The sequence below is a fragment of the Saccopteryx leptura genome, chromosome 10, assembly GCF_036850995.1.
Source record: "Saccopteryx leptura isolate mSacLep1 chromosome 10, mSacLep1_pri_phased_curated, whole genome shotgun sequence".
Taxonomy (NCBI): Eukaryota; Metazoa; Chordata; class Mammalia; order Chiroptera; family Emballonuridae; genus Saccopteryx; species Saccopteryx leptura.
The window spans coordinates 40,247,778-40,265,794 of NC_089512.1; the positions used below are offsets into that span (position 1 = coordinate 40,247,778).

The window sequence follows — 18,017 nt, forward strand, 5'->3', positions numbered from 1 at the left end:
ATACAATATTTAAAATAAAGAACAAGTAAATTTAAATCAACAAACTGACCAGTATTTCAATGGGAACTATGCTCCTCTCACTGACCACCAATGAAAGAGGTGCCCCTTCCGGAAGTGGGGCGGGGGCCGAATAAATGGCCTCAGGAGGCCGCATGCAGCCCACGGGCCATAGTTTGGGGACCCCTGGCCTAGGGCTTAGTTGAAGACTAAGCTCTTCCTCACCCTTTTAAGACTAAGATCTTTTCAACACCCCTCTAATACTAAGATCTTCTCAACACCCTTTTTCAAGACTAAGCTTTTCCCCACACCCTTGACTGTTTGCATGGTGGTGCACTCTCATGAGGATTTGTTTATGCCTCAGAAAAGTGGCTTTGTATCAGAGACTTCCTTATTTGCATATGGCTTAAAGGCTTTAATTCTCTACACTATATAATAAAGCAAAGGGTGGGGGGTGAGGGTGGGGGATTCACTTGCTCTGGCAAGTAAAAGGCATTGCAGAGGCCTCTTGAGCCTACCCTATTTCACTTTAAGCCGGTTTTCTTAATTCTGCACCATTCTCACTCAGGACCTGGAATTATAGCCACGTTGGTTTGCGGCAATAGTCCTTCCCCCTCCCCACCACCACCTTGCCAAAGCATATATGAGAAAGCAATCAATGAACAATGAAGGTGCCACAATGAAGAATTGATGTTTCTCATCTATTTCTGTCTCTGTCCAAAAAAAAAAAAAAAAAAAAAAATAGTTTACTGTATTTTATGGGTATAGTTTTTATGATATACTGTAATTTGCAAATTTGGCCTATTATTGGCACTAGTCTCATGAGAACAGTACGAGTCTATTTTATACAAACCCCAGCAAACTGAAAAAGTGTTTTATCTATAGGAGGGGTGAGAAAAACAAAGGTGATAAAATAAAACAAAATGTATAGTGCAAGGACAAAGCAATTAAGAAGCAAGACTCTAGAAAAAACTTTGAAAAATATATTTTGTGGTGGTAATTAGAAATAAAATTCATCTATAATTAAAAATTCAATACAATTCTCTAATATGAAGGAGCTTTATATGAACATTACATTCCTGGAAAACTGTTCAATAACACTGATGTAAAGAGTTTTTGAGATTCATATAAAAATAAATTCTCAGCTGAAGAAAACATAAGAAATATAAAATACAAAGACAAAAAGGAAATAGTGTATTATTTTTACTCTATGGTTTACTCTTTGATAATTCAGAGTGATCTAAATTTTTCAGGGATAACCATATATTCTGGATAATCAGAAATATTATATCTGATTAAGAGTTATAAAAGTCTTACTAAATTTAATAACTACAATTTGGGAATCGAGAGTCAAAAAATATGTAAATCGAAATTTTATGGTGTCAATTTTCTTAATAGCAGTTTTTGATAGAACTAATTCATTTACTTGTTTATTTCTAATTTCCCATTTGCAATTTTTTATTATAAAAATAGTGTAGGTGTTTAATAAGTTCTGAGTAAAAATATAAACAGAAATACTGCAAACATGATTAGCTCTTTATGTCTTTACAGAATAATACCAGTAACTTACTAAATGTCAGGCTTGGGTCCAAGTACTCCTAATTTCTTTTAATGAGGCAGCTATCATTATCCTCCCCACTTTGAATATAATGAAAATGAAGCTACCAGATAAGGACTTGTCCAAGTTACTAAACTACTAATAGGCAGAAAGGGAAATGAATCCAGATGTTTGTCACAGAACCCATTCAATGAACCACTGTATTACATGGTTTCAGTAACTAAAAGCCAAAGCAGGGAAAAACGTCAATTTACTAAGGCAGAATGATTTTGAGTTCATGATTAGAGAATAAATCATATTTTTCCTCAGAATTCCAGATGTTGATTTGGTAAAGAATGTAAATCAATAATAAATTTCATGTCAACATAAAAGCAAACATATGTCAACATAGTCCTCTGAAACAAAAATAATAAGGTATAAAGAAATGTTTATTTCCTCAAGAGTTAGAGAGTGACTACTGGTAAAGACTGGCCTCCTGGCATACTGAGGCCACTTGACTATCATAACAATCTTAATCACATTTTCTAATTTTTCCAAAATTCACTTTAGAAAAAATAGAATAGATGCAATCACCATGGTATTATTAATATATGTTTTGTGGTCTTAATCACGTTTTATTCAAATTAGCATTTTCACCTCAGAAGTGAGAGGCAGCCAATATTTATTTATAACATATAGCAAATTATATGTGATAAAATAGCAAAGTTAAAGCAATATTACTCATCTTGCAAATGACCATCTAACAAATTTGAAGTCAACAATTTGTGAAGTATTGGTATATATCTGAAAATGAAATGCCTAAAAATATAATTATAAATATAAAAAAAAGATTCCTTAAGTAGGATTTTCTTTATAATACCAAACAAAGTAGTAAAACAAACAAAATAATCCTGTCCATTTTTGACCTTGGAGAAAAAAAAAGATTATTTTCTTGGGCAAGTTTCATCATATTGGGGGAGGGAGTGCCCATTCTCAAACTATAAATCCAACTAAATAATAATAACATATTAACTATGTAAATTAAATCTACAAACTATGTTCTTATATGTCCAACTCAGCTATTTAGAACAGAAATAAGGGTACTTATTTCTGAAGCTGGTTAATAAAAACTGTACTGCAACATGAAGCTTCTTTATTAAGATGGGTCAAATAAACAGGAGAATCGTAATTAAAATTCCAATTTTGAAAATAGAAAAAACCCCAAATATTATATAAAATATAATTGCTAATAAACAGCTTCTATTTAATAATAAAGGAAATTCATAAAACAAAACAAAACAGAAAGGTAGAAAGCAGTTTACCTCCAATAAAAAAATAAGACTGCTTATCACTGTGGAGAGACCTTAAGAACTACAGGATAAAATTTTTTAATAAAAATGTGGTAAAAGTATACAATTAAATGCAATGCATAAACACTGACAATAAGAATACATTATTTAATTGACAGTATAAAAATGGAATATTTTGAAAACAGATTAAAAAGTACTACTAATAAGACCACTGTGATGACTTATAAAGCTCTGAAACTCATCACATCTGTATCCTACAAAATAACTAACCTGATTGTCTCTCTTCTCAGCTAAGATATAAGCAATGTCAAGGAGCATTTTATTCCAAAGCCGATAATCATATCTGGCCATAACTGCCTTGTAACTGTCCATGCACATAGTCTTTGAAGCAGAAGATTAAATGTTTCTGCCCATTTTATCTAGTCCCCAAGACTCGTCCTGCAAAGTGAATAAAGATGATTATCTTTTAAATCTACCCCTTGCACACATACCATAAAGAAACTCAAAAAACAAACAATGACATTAACAAAAATAAGGAAGAGGGCAAAGATGAGAACAGAAAAATCCTTTGAAAAGGTGGATAGTTATTACCCATTCTGGAATTTAAGTTCTCAGCAAGAAGATTTCTGTGCTTTGTTGAAGGGTAGGTGACTCCTATGTCCCTCATTTTATAAAACTAAGCTTTAAAAGATGTGATGATCTTTAACGAAAACACACAAAAATTATAGTAATATTTTGAAATAAATTTGGAAATGACTTGCAAAACTGGCTTTAGCTTTTCAAAGTTCAGTATAAACAAAATATGATTTTTTTGATATTTGATTTAGAAAAATTATTTTTAGTTCTATTAGGCTAGCTAATCATAAAAAAAGTAGCACTAGATAAAACAAAATGGCATGTATCAAGCAGTTTTTTATTTTATTATTATTATTATTATTATTTTTTGTATTTTTCTGAAGCTGGAAACGGGGAGAGACAGTCAGACAGACTCCCGCATGCGCCCGACCGGGATCCACCCGGCATGCCCACGAGCGGCGAAGCTCTGCCACCAGGGGGCGATGCTCTGCCCCTCGGGGCGTCGCTCTGTGACGACCAGAGCCACTCCAGCGCCTGGGGCAGAGGCCAAGGAGCCATCCCCAGAGCCCGGGCCATCCTTGCTTCAATGGAGCCTTGGCTGTGGGAGGGGAAGAGAGAGACAGAGAGGAAGGAGGGTGGGAGGTGGAGAAGCAAATGGGCACCTCTCCTATGTGCCCTGGCCGGGAATCGAACCCGGGTTCCCCGCACGCCAGGCCGACACTCTACCGCTGAGCCAACCGGCCAGGGCTTCAAGCAGTTTTTTAAAAAGCTATTATGCGCCTGACCAGGCAGTGGCGCAGTGGATAGAGCATCGGACTGGGATGCAGAGGGCCCAGGTTCGAGACCCCGAGGTAACCTGCTTGAGTGCAGGCTCATCCGGTTTGAGCAAAAGCTCACCAGCTTGGACCCAAGGTCGCTGGCTTGAGCAAGGGGTTACTCGGTCTCCTGAAGGCCCGCGGTCAAGGCACATATGAGAAAGCAATCAATGAACAACTAAGGTGTTGCAAAGCAATCAATGAAAAACTAATGATTGATGCTTCTCATCTCTCCGTTCCTGTCTGTCTATTCCTCTCTCTGACTCTCTCTCTGTCTCTGAAAAAAAAAAAAAAAAAAAAAAAAAAGCTATTATGCCCTGGCTCAGTGGTAGACCATCAGCTCAGTGTGTGGAAGTCCCAAGTTCGATTCCCGGTCAGGGCACACAGGAGCTATGCTCATCTGCTTCTCCACCCTTCCCTCTCTTTCCTCTCTATCTCTTTCCTCCCTTCCTGCAGCCAAGTCTCAATTGGAACAAAGTTGGCCTGGGAGCTAGGAATGGCTTCATGGCCTCCGCCTCAGGCACTAGAATAGAACGCCCCAGATGGGCAGAGCATAACCCCCTGGTGGGCATGCTGAGTGGATCCCAGTTGGGCGCATGTGAGAGTCTGTCTGAATGCCTCCCGCTTCTAACTTCAGAAAAATACAAAAAAAAAAAGCTATTATGGTTACAGGTAATTGTGGGAAGAGAAAGACAGAATGGCACTGGAGGAAGAGGGAGCTACTCAACTCAAAGGGAACAGGAGGAAAGCCATAATTAAAATATATTTAAATATATTATGTGTAAAATTGATATGTATACATACAGTGTGTCCGTAAAGTAATGGTGCATTTTTGAACGGTCACAGGAAAGCAACAAAAGACAAAAGAAATGTGAAATCTGCACCAAATAAAAGGAAAACCCTCCCAGTTTCTGTAGGATGATGTGGCAGCATGTGCGCGTGTGCAGATGATGACGTAACACCGTGTATACAGCGGAGCAACCCCCGGCCATGCCAGTCGAGATGTGGACGGTACAGAGGCAAGTTCAGTGTGTTCTGTGGCTCGCTAAATTCGAATCCGTGACCAAAGTGCAACGTGAATATCGGTGCGTTTATAATGAAGCGCCACCACATAGGAATAATATTTCTCGGTGGGATAAGCAGTTGAAGGAAACTGGCAGTTTGGTGGAGAAACCCCGTCTGGTAGGCCATCAGTCAGTGATGAGTCTGTAGAGGCTATATGGGATTGCTACCTAAGGAGCCCTAAAAAATCTGTGCGTGAGCCCACATCGAACTGCACTGAATAGGTATGAAACTGGGAGAATTTTCCTCTTATTTGGTGCAGATTTCACATTTCTATCGTCTTTTTTTGCTTTCCTGTGACTGGTCAAAAGCGCACCATTGACTTTACGGACACACACATACATATAAACACACATACATATAAAACCAAAGGGATATAGAGAAAAACAATACAAGAATAAAGGCCACTAAAAATATGCCAATAGAAAGAAGAAATGGACTATCAGAAAGTAGGTGAAACAAAGTAATACTTCATTTACATGGCAGTGAAGGACAAATGCAAATGAATTAAGGTGCATTTTACATGAAATGGAAACATTTAAAAAATAAAAACATTCTACATATTGCTACGATATAGTATTTCTTCTCTAACAATCTTAAGTAAAGTATGTGGCATATATTTAACCTTTTATATAAAATATACACGGCTTTCTGGATTAAAGAGCTATAGCTTGCCCCTAGATAAGCCCTAGATTGTTCTCTTTCTTACTTGATAACTGCCAAAAATTTCTTTTATCCTCCCCTTTTGATATGAATTATCATTTCATAATTGTATCAGAAGCACAGAATCTCATGTAGCCCTCTTTCATTTGTTACTTCTCCTTTTCCCTTGGTTTAGGAAACCAGATAGTTTTCTTTTTTTTGACAACTTTGGCTATTCAGAAGCAAATGCTATTTTCTGTTTGTTTATTTCCAATCACTGAATTTACTATGCATGTGACAACCACCTAAATGGAAGTTACTATACAAAGATAGAAGGTGAAAAGTAAATAGACAAAATAAAGAAAATTTTAAAAGACAAAATGCAAAAAATACTAAAATCATTAAATTAGAAAGATAATACATCATATCAGATATTTTTAAATAATAAATAAAATATATATAGTGACTTTTTTAAAAAAGATACAACTGGGTAAAGATCTCTTGTTCCTAATAATGAGGAAGAAGATACTCTCGAAACAAAGAATAAACTGATGTTTGTGCTATACAGAAAAATTTCAATAATAAATTGTGCTCTTTTTTTAGCTTCTCTGAAAAAGATGTATTTGGCCCTGACCGGTTGGTACAGTGGTAAAGCATCAGCCCGGCGTGTGGAAGTCTTGGGTTCGATTCCCAGCCAGGGCACACAGGAGAAGTGCCCATCTGCTTCTCCATCCTTCCCCCTCTCCTTCCTCTCTGTCTCTCTCTTCCCTTCACACAGCCAAGGCTCCACTGAAGCAAACTTGGCCTGGGTGCTGAGGATGGCTCCACTGCCTCTGCCTGAGGAACTGGAATGGAGCAATGGAGCAATGGCCCAGATGGACAGAGCATCGCCCTCTAGTGGGCATGCCGGGTGAATCCCAATCAGGTGCATCTAAGAATCTGTCTCTCTGCCTCCCCATTTCTTACTTCAGAAAAATAAAAATAAAATAAAATAAAGAAAGAGATGGCTCTCAAAAAAAGAAAACTGTATTTCATGTTTGTTTTCCTACAGAAATGTAACTAAAAATAATAAACACTAATAAAATGTCATAACTACATGAAGGAAAAAAAATATGGGTGACCTACAACAGTTAAAGCAAAAAAATGACAATATTAAACCAGAAGTTTGCAATATGTCGTTACCAAGGTATCAGCAAGACACAGAAACCTGTTAAACTCTGGGGTAAGGCTAGATGATTCTAATTCATGCTGAAGCTTGCAAACCAATGCTTTAATTATGTTAGATAAATGAGAAATCTAAATGCAAGATGAACTGTAATTAATTAAAACTAGATCTGGCTTTTGTTATGGTAATGTGTGAGATGAATATAAACAAAGTGACTGCTACTAAAAAGAATGTAATTAGGAGTATTTAAGTATTTGTGTACCTATAAACAGATACCGACATGCTGTGTATCATAGATCAAAAAGAACAGTCAGTTTAGGTAAAAACACTTAAAGTAGTTTAAAGTAGTCGAAGAAAAATTGACAATTGCTAAATTAACAAAATTACTTCTCAGAAAAATGAAAAGTTTTCTAGAGAATTCCAAGATAAAAGTAAAAACTGTAAACTGTCAGTTCTTCAGATTATCTAGAGTCTACATAAATGAACTGTTTTGATAGACATTACATTCAAATATGCTTAGGCTATTACAGCACTAGAAATATGAAGAATGCCAGCTAGGTAGCAATTAGCTATTGCAATTATGAAATTGCTTCCAATATATAACAAATAAATATTTACATATTTATGTAAATAACAATGAGCAACAACAAAGTAATGTATTTAAGAAGAAAAAAATGCTATGAATTTTAAATACAACTATTATTTGGGTTTACCAAAGAATATGGCCTTCTGGACTCCCTGATTATAAAATAAGGATGTAGGAAAATAAACATTCAGAAAGAGATTTGTTAACATTTACCAGAAATTTTCATTCTCAAGGCTATCAAACACTAGTTATCAAAATAAGCATACATTTTACCTGCAGAGATAACAACCATTCAGATGAATTTAGTATTCAGGTGATATTTTTCAGGAGCACAGTAATTGATTTAAATTAATATTTAACTTGAAGTTTAACTACAAAGAACATATTTAACAAAAGAAAATGAAAATAAAATAAAATGTTGGTTACTCACCAGCAAGGGTGCTTGTATGCCTAAAAGCTCTGACCTGGGAGTCTGACAAACCAGTCAAAAGGGAGATTACTGTGTCCATCATATATTCATCATAAATTATGCTATACTGACACTGTCGAATCAGAACTCCGATAAATTCACAAAAGTTTGAACGAAATTTTTTCCACTGAGGTCCAGGCATGGTAAGGGGATAATCACCACTGTCCTATAAGGAATAAAAAGAACATATTAAACATGACATATGATAACAGTTTGATCAAAGTTTTTTTTTCCTTCATACCTACAAAGGAACCTTTTCTCAAAGTACAATAGATGTGAACAAAATTGGAGATGACTTACAAAGGTACATTTTTTGCTTATTTTGATCTTCTACAACTAAATAATTCTTAATGTACTCAAAATAATTACATCAGTATTTAACTCATTATCCTAAGCCACTCATTTAAAATAATAGTTACATTCTGTGGCACTTGGGTCCTAGCTGAGGTGATTTGAAGTAGAAAACAAAAATTATTATAGAAGTTTAGATAGGATATTTGCTATTGAATTCATATCAAACTAATCATGATATCTGTGTTACACAGCATCTTTCAATTATTTTAAACAGAATTTTTAATAATTGAAAATTTCAAAATTATAAACATTTTAAGATGTCCAAAACTAAAAAAAGGAAGTTCAAAACTAAACTAACTCTTCATACTTGAAACTGCAACCTCAGTTTTTCCAATTTTACTATGAACTTTCTATAAATTATTTTATAGAGAGGATTTATTAACTTTTCAAAGAAAAGATCTAACCTAGACTCCTGGTATCATCAGATTGGGTGGGTCATCTTGTTTAAGACACAAAGCTGACTCATGAACCCAACCAATTAAAGGTTTCCCACTCTAGCCTAAAACATTTTGGTAGAGAAATGAAAATGCGCCGGTTCAAATCCCTGGCTTGCCTGGTCAAGGCACATATGGGAGTTGATGCTTCCTGCTCCTCCTCCTCCTTCTCTCTCTCTCTCTCTTTCTCTCTCTCTATCTCTCTCTCTCTAGCTCCCCCCCTCCTCTCTAAAATGAATAAATAAATTAAAAAAATTAAAAAAAAAAAGAAGAAATGAAAATGCACAAGGCAAAGAGAGAGATTCTGTGAACATGGTATCTGAATATTCAATTTGAGGTTGTTTGTCTTTTCTAGGGCAAACTGCCACTAGGAAAACTGGTTAATAAGTGAGGCCTTAAGCTCTGCTGGTACCCCAGGAAAAAGAACTAACTAGTGTCAAAGTTAGAGCAGCAGAAAAGATCCCAAAAAGAACTAACAGAAAGCGGAGATTGGAAAGAGCTTGACAGTCAGATACCCCCCCCCCCTCCAAAATAAATGTTGGTGCTATAGGAATGTTTTGGGGTTTACTAAAGTTTAAAAAGATCAAAAAGGAACTGAAGGGACTGGTTGAATCTTCCTTGCCCTTAAGACTGGAAATGTGGGGGTAGAGTAGAGACGGTAGTAGAGTGGGAAGATATCCCAGCAGGCTGCTTGCTGCTTCTATATCATGAAAGCACACTAGAGTAGAGCTTCTCTTGCTGTGAGATTCAACCAGTGTTCCACAATAACCAGACCTGTACTCCAAGAAGACTACAAAGAAAATAATCCATCTAAATATGCCCAAAAGCAAGCGAGAGGAAAGGAAGGCAGAAAAATCACATTAAAACCATAATTAAGTACATTTCAAAAGATTTGATGTAGCACAAAACAAAAATTTAAAAATCTCTAGGGAACTAATATATTTTCCTTCTTTTAAAAGAAGTTTAAAAAATTGAGCTTTGATTCACATATAACAAAATGATTTAATATCTGTATATACCGCAAAATGATCACTAGAATAAATCTGTCCACCTACCCAGTTACAAAATTTTCTGGTTTTCTTATAATGAGAACTTTTAAGAACTAGTTTTCACAACTTCCAAATATGCAATATAGTGTTATTGACTATAGTCACCATCCTGTATATTATAGCCCCTCTGATAACCAATAATCTGTTCTCTATATCTATGAGCTTGATGTTTTGTTTGTTTTGATTCCCCATATATGTGAGGTCATACAGTATTTGTCTTTCTCTGTCAGATTTATTTTACTTAGCATAAGTTAAATATGCTAAGGTTCATACTAGTTGCAGCAAATAACAAGATTTCCTTCTTCTTTTATGGCTGGATAACATTCCACTGAGTGTGTGTGTGTGTGTGTGTGTACGCATGCATACGCTTGTGCACATGTACACACATTTAAGCTGTCCATATATAGAGGAACATATATCTACAATATTTTATTGTTTTTAGTGAGAGAGAAAGAGAGAGGGACAGACAGACAAGTAGGGAGAAAGATAAGAAGCATCAACTTGACCTTGACCAGGGGTCCTCCAGCTAAACCAATGACCCCTTGCTCAAGCCAGTGACCCTGGGTTCAAGCCAGCAACCATGGGGTCATGGCTATAATTCCACACTCAAATCAGCGACCTCAAGGTTTCAAACCTGGGTCCTTAAGTGTCCCAGGTCAATGCTCTATCCACTGCACCACTCTCTGGTCAGGCTAAACTATTTTATTTCTTAATTAAACAATTCAGTTGATAAACTGAGAGAAAGAATTGTCACTTATAGTAGATACGTTAGTAGCCTGGTAAATAATGTGTAAGAAATATCTGAGAAAAAACCCTGCAATTTGCTAGATGGTGTTCCTGGAAAAGCCTTTTAAAGTTGACAGACTAGGCTAGTTTCACTTCTTTGACCCTTCCTCTTTCACTGATCTTTGAAACACTGGATGTTCAATAGTGATTTTGTAACCATAAAGGGACAAGTATAAAGATAATAAATGGTAAAGCAAAATATGGAAAAAGACTAGGTCTCTGCTCTGTTGAGGCAGAACCAACTATGTGCTGTTTACTCCTACATTTATTTTGCATGACACAATCCTGTGAAATCGAAATGTTGTTGGCCAGAAATACAACCTTCCTATTATGATAGAATTAAGAGTAGTGCAGAAATAAAATTATTCAGTAAATAATTCTGATACAACTAGCTGTTCATTAGAAAAACAAGAAATATACCTGACACCAAAATAAATTCCTAACGAATCAAAACACTTTAAAATACTCAGCCAAGCCCAGGCCGGTTGGCTCAGTGGTAGAGCATTGGCCTGGCGTGCAGAAGTCCCGGGATCAGTTCCCGGCCAGGGCACACAGGAGAAGCGCCCATCTGCTTCTCCACCCCTTCCCCCTCTCCTTCCTCTCTGTCTCTCTCTTCCCCTCCCGCAGCCAAGGCTCCATTGGAGCAAAGTTGGCCCGGGTGCTGAGGATGGCTCTGTGGCCTCTGCTTCAGGCGCTAGAATGGCTCTGGTTGTGGCAGAGCGACACCCCAGATGGGCAGAGCATCGCCCCCTGGTGGGCATGCGGGGTGGATCCCAGTTGGGTGCATGCGGGAGTCTGTCTGACTGCCTCCCAGTTTCCAACTTCAGAAAAATACAAAAAATAAAAAAATAAAATAAAATACTCAGCCGAAAAAGAAATAGCACAAAACATGGGAGAATATTCTTACACTAGGGAAGTCTTTTTCTAAATGCAATACAAAAGCCAGAAGTTATAAAAGACCAAAAATTTCATCCACACAAAAGTAATTTTTGTATTACAGAGAGCATCTCTCTAGTTTTACAGGCCTGGTGAAGATGATTCTCAACTGTTGGGGGAACAGTAAGAAGCCCAGATCACTTCTCTAGACCTTTAGCTCCTACAATACAGAAGCCTTAATCTGATGAAAAGTCAGCAAACTGAGAGACTACCACAGTACAGGCAAAGAATCCCTGTAGCAAAAAGAAAGGCAGAAGAAAAAAACCAAACTCTATCTGGGGAAGAAAAGGAGACAGAACCTATTCCAATACCAGAGGGGTCTGCTAGAACTGGGAGGAGGGAAGGAAATGTGGTCCCACCCACATTCAACCACAGGCCTAAGAAGGAGTTTAGCTGCTATAAGGAGAGGTAAGAAAGCCAAGAAAGTCCCTCAGTGGCTTCAGGTACACAGGCATACTTAAGACTTAGGCAGGACTAGGCCAACAGCAAATCCCCATGCCCTCATCATAGTACCAGGCAACAAAGCAATACTAGTCTACCACTAGAAGGATGGGCAAGAGTGTGGAGCAAAAGTGCTTGGTGGCACATGAGTACATAGAGAGCTGAAAGCTGAAGGAGCACCATGAACACTGAGATTCTAACCACCATGCAACAGCACCCACCACTAGAGAAACCTGAACCCTAACAGTACACTAGATAATGAACACATATGTGGCTCAACTCCTACTAAACTGACAATGAATATCTGTTTAATTTTTGTGCCACGTGCAAATATTGTGATTAAAAGAAAAAGCATTTTGAAAAAAGGAAAGTCTCCCATATCTACTTTAAAAGGCAGGTTTCTGCTTTACTCTAATACTAGTTATAAATGTCTACTTGTTACAAACACATACATGCAATATAAAAAAACTAATTAATGATAAGCAGTAGGTATTGAAAAGTTACTCCCTTTACAAAACAGTAATGTCTGTTTTTCAGGAGAGCTAAGAAAACGAAAAAAATAAAAAATCAAGTAGCCTAAATTCTTTATACATAATTAATATTTAAGTTCTTTGAGGGCAATCTTATTGAACTGCTTTGCACAAGAAATTTATTGAATAAACTAATAAAAAATAAACCATATCAAATAAAAAACAGGTATAGAAATGGAGAAAGAAGCTTAGAGTAGGAAAATAGGCAGAAATCTATATGAAAGATAATATAAAGCAAACTAAATAGATGTAGTAAAAAAAGCAATTGCTCCAAGTAGGTTTAGGCAAATACACAAGGAGAAATCTCCATGCAGAAAAATATAATATAGCTAGCATATATACGGTATATACTTTTCGAATATATAATCTTACATTACCTGTACACTGTGGTGACTACTGGTATATAAAAAGATGGGAGAGCCTGACCAGGTGGTGGCGCAGTGGATAGAGCATTGGACTGGGATGCCAAGGACCCAGGTTCGAGACCCCGAGGTTGCCAATTTGAGCGCGGGCTCATCTGGCTTGAGCAAAATAAAAAATGCTCACCAGCTTAGACCCAGGGTCGCTGGCTCAAGCAAGGGGTTACTCATTCTGCTGAAGGCCCGCAGTCAAGGCACATATGAGAAAGCAATCAATGAACAACAAAGGTATCGCAACAAAAAACTGATGATTGATGCTTCTCGTCTCCCTTCGTTCCTGTCTGTCTGTCCCTATCTATCCCTCTCTCTCTGACTCTCTCTCCCTCTGTCCCTGTAAAGAAAAATAAAATTAAAAAAAAAAATAAACTTACTTTAAAAAGATGGGAGAAATAAGATCTTAAGAACTGGTCCTAGATCTCAGAGCTACAAAGTTTTGGGGTCTGGGAACATAAAGTCCACATAGTATCTATTCAACAATGGACCTTAACTTAGTTTACTAAAGATACCTTGGAGAACGGAATAATTGCTCTTCCAAAAAAGAAACACAGAGGTTCTGATCCAAAACAGAGGACAAGCAACTAAAAAAAAGTATTTTTTAGAAGTTTTGTGAACACTGATGGGAGAGGAGGAAAGGAAAAAGGTGCCAAGCTTCAGACACAAGAGCCAGTAACAAAATCTAGATGATTTTACAGCCTCTGACTGGGATGACAACAATTATGAGGGGTCCACTGCAAGGTAGAGCTCATGCAACCAGCAGAGGTAGAAAGCTAACTGCCGAATCTCCCAAAATTTTAACTTTATTCTAGTCAAGATTGGTTTGTAGAAAATAGAAATAGTAATGGTCCTAATAGATTTCTAGGAACCCAATTGGTCACAAACTGTAGATATCTAAAGACATAAAATACTCAGAGTAAATCCAAGAAAATTAATTTTTAACCTAGCTGATGGACAATGTCAAAAATGTCACCTATTTTTTGGTAAAACACTGGGTTTTGGTTACCTAATTTCAACAAATTTACCCAAAGATACTGTTTAAAACAGTGACTTGCAAATACTTGTTTGGAGAAACTATCCATCAATCCAACCACTTACTCACCCATCTAGTCACACATTTATTGGCAACATGTAATACTTTAGGCATTATACCAGGTCCTTGGTGTACAAAGATGAACAAAACCAAATTCTTCTTCTAAAACTTCTAACTTATTTATTTTCCAGCTTTATTGAAATATAATTGATACGTAACATTATGTAAGTTTAAAGTGTACATGTTGACTGAATACATTTTTATATCCAAAATAATTACATTGGCGTGTAATGCCTCCATCCCATTACATTACCTGTTTCTTTTTATAAAAACCTTTAAGATTTACTCTCTTAGCAAAGTTCAAGTATATAATACAGTGTTATTAACTGTAATCACTATGCTATACATTAGATACCCCAGAAACTTATTTATCTTATAACCAAAAGTATATACCTTTTGATCAACTTTAAAAGAACTTCTACTTCAGTGAGAAAATGGTCATGCAATACAAGTGAATTATGGTAAAAACAACAATAGAACTTTAAACAACAGTACAATAGTGGGACTATAGAGCTACTTTAAGTTTGGCACTAAAACAAATGTTGTGGTGGGAACCAAGAAGACAGAACCAGATCATAGGAGGCCTGACCGGGCAGTGGCGCAGTGGATAGAGCGTCGGACTGGGATGCAGAGGAACCAGGTTCGAGACTCCGAGATCACCAGCTTGAGTGCATGCTCATTTGATTTGAGCAAGGCTCACCAGCTTGAGCCCAAGGGCGCTGGCTCAAGCAAGGGTTCACTCAGTCTGCTGTAGCCCCCGGTCAAGGCACATATGAAAAAGCAATCTACAAACAACTAAGGTGCTGCAATGAAGAATTGATGCTTCTCATCTCTCTCCCTTCCTGTCTGTCCCTCTCTGACTCTGTCACAAAATAAATAAAATTAAAATGCTTAAAAAAAAACAAAAAAGAACCAGGTCATAGGAAGCCTAATTTACATAAAGAAGGCTACAAAGAATACAATGAGTGACCATTGAAGGGTTTTGAGCAAGTAAAATCATTAACAGATGTGAGCTTTAAAAAATATTTTTGGGCCTGACCAAGCGGTGGCACAGAGGATAGAGCATAGGACTGGGACGCGGAGGAACCAGGTTCAAAACCCGAGGTCGCCAGCTTGAGCATGTGCTTATCTGGTTTGAGCAAGGCTCACCAGCTTGAGCCCAAGGTTGCTGGCTTGAGCAGGGGTCACTCAGTCAGCTGTACCCATCCCCCATCAAGGCACATATGAGAAAGCAATCAATGAGAAATTAAGGTGCTACAACGAAGAATTGATGTTTCTCATCTCTCCCTTCTGTTCTGTCTGTCCCTGTCTGTCCCTCTCTCTGTCTCTGTCACACACACACAAAATAAATAAATGAATGAATTTTTTGGTTTCAATGTGAAAAATAGTCAAAGATCCCAAACAAAGGAAGGATAGTGCAAAGAGAGTTTAAGCTAAGATATTAATGATGATGAACAAAATGGGAGTGATGTAATAAACAGTCAAATATTAAAGATATAAAATCTACTAAAGTTAAGTGACTGATGGACAAAAATGATGTCTGTCAAAGAAATAACAGGCATCCATATCGGAAAAGAAGTAAAGGTATCACTTTTTGCAGATGATATGATCCTATACATCGAAAACCCCAAAGAATCCACAAAAAGACTACTAGAAACAATAAGCCAATATAGTAAGGTTGCAGGATACAAAATTAACATACAGAAGTCAATAGCCTTTCTATATGCCAACAATGAAACATTTGAGAACAAGCTCAAAAGAATAATCCCCTTTACGATTGCAACAACAACAACAACAACAAAATACTTAGGAATAAACATAACAAAGCATGTAAAGGACTTATATAATGAAAACTATAAACCATTGTTAAGGGAAATCGAAAAAGATATAATGAGATGGAAGAATATTCCTTGTTCTTGGTTAGGAAGAATAAATACAATCAAGACAGCCATGTTACCCAAAGCAATATACAAATTTAATGCAATTCTCATCAAAATTCCAATGACATTTTTTAAAGAAATGGAGCAAAAAGTGATCAGATTTATATGGAACTATAAAAAACCCCGAATAGCCAAAGCAATCCTAAAGAAAAAGAATGAAGCTGGGGGCATTACAATACCTGACTTCAAACTATTATATCATAAGGCCATGACAATCAAAACAGCATGGTATTGGCAGAAAAATAGACACTCAGACCAATGGAACAGAATAGAAAACCCAGAAATAAAACCACATATATATAGTCAAATAATTTTTGATAAAGGGGCCAACAACACACAATGGAGAAAAGAAAGCCTCTTCAATAAATGGTGCTGGGAAAACTGGAAAGCCACATGCAAAAGAATGAAACTGGACTACAGTCTGTCCCCCTGTACTAAAATTAACTCAAAATGGATCAAAGATCTAAACATAAGACCTGAAACAATAAAGTACATAGAAGAAGACATAGGTACTAAACTCATGGACCTCGGTTTTAAAGAGCATCTTATGAATTTGACTCCAAAGGCAAGAGAAGTGAAGGCAAAAATTAATGAATGGGACTACATCAGACTAAGAAGTTTTTGCTCAGCAAGAGAAACTGATAATAAAATAAACAGACAGCCAACTAAATGGGAAATGATATTTTCAAACAACAGCTCAGATAAGGGCCTAATATCCAAAATACACAAAGAACTCATAAAACTCAACAACAAACAAACAAACAATCCAATAAAAAAATGGGAAGAGGACATGAACAGACACTTCTCCCAGGAAGAAATACAAATGGCCAACAGATATATGAAAAGATGCTCATTTTCTTTAGTTATTAGAAATGCAAATCAAAACTGCAATGAGATACCACCTCACACCTGTTAGATTAGCTATTATTAACAAGACAGGTAATTGCAAATGTGGGAGAGGCTGTGGAGAAAAAGGAACCCTCATCCACTGTTGGTGGGAATGTAAAGTAGTACAACCATTATGGAAGAAAGTATGGTGGTTCCTCAAAAAACTGAAAATACAACTACCTTATGACCCAGCAATCCCTCTACTGGGTATATACCCCAAAAACTCAGAAACATTGATATGTCAAGACACATGCAGCCCCATGTTCATTGCAGCATTGTTCACAGTGGCCAGGACATGGAAACAACCAAAAAGCCCGTCAATAGATGACTGGATAAAGAAGATGTGGCACATATACACTATGGAATACTACTCAGCCATAAGAAATGATGATATCGGATCATTTACAGCAAAATGGTGGGATCTTGATAACATTATACGAAGTGCAATAAGTAAATCAGAAAAAACCAGGAACTGCATTATTCCATACGTAGGTGGGACATAAAAGTGAGACTAAGAGACATTGATAAGAGTGTGGTGGTTACAGGGGGAGGGGGGAGAGGGAGAGGCACAAAGAAAACTAGATAGAAGGTGACAGAGGACAATCTGACTTTGGGTGATGAGTATGCAACATAATTGAACGACAAGATAACCTGGACATGTTATCTTTGAATATATGTATCCTGATTTATTGATGTCGCCCCATTAAAAAAATAAAATTATTAAAAAATTTTTAAAAAATGATGTCTGTTTTTGGTTTGGTTTACTGGGTGGGTTTATTCCCAACAGGAAACAAGAAAGAACTCTTTGCCTTGAGACTCCCTATAGGGGGCACAATTCTTTTATTTAGGGATACTGCCTAACCAGTATGACCCATAAATAGAGGCCTACACCCATTAATTCAAAAATAATTGATACATAGAGTACCATTTTTCCAAACTTCAGGAATAACTGGCTTCTACATTTAAATCCAACATTTCAGAAACAAATCATCAA

General features: G+C 36.8%; 1 protein-coding gene across 2 annotated transcripts in view; it reads right to left on the minus strand.

The window, feature by feature from the left end:
• STAG1 (STAG1 cohesin complex component) overlaps positions 1-18,017 on the minus strand; it is a 475,156-nt gene that overhangs the window by 209,310 nt on the left and 247,829 nt on the right. For both annotated transcript variants that reach the window (XM_066352127.1, XM_066352126.1), the window contains one exon: positions 8,121-8,325. In XM_066352127.1, the coding sequence (XP_066208224.1) occupies positions 8,121-8,325 (205 nt within the window). The remainder of the gene's footprint in view (positions 1-8,120; positions 8,326-18,017) is intronic.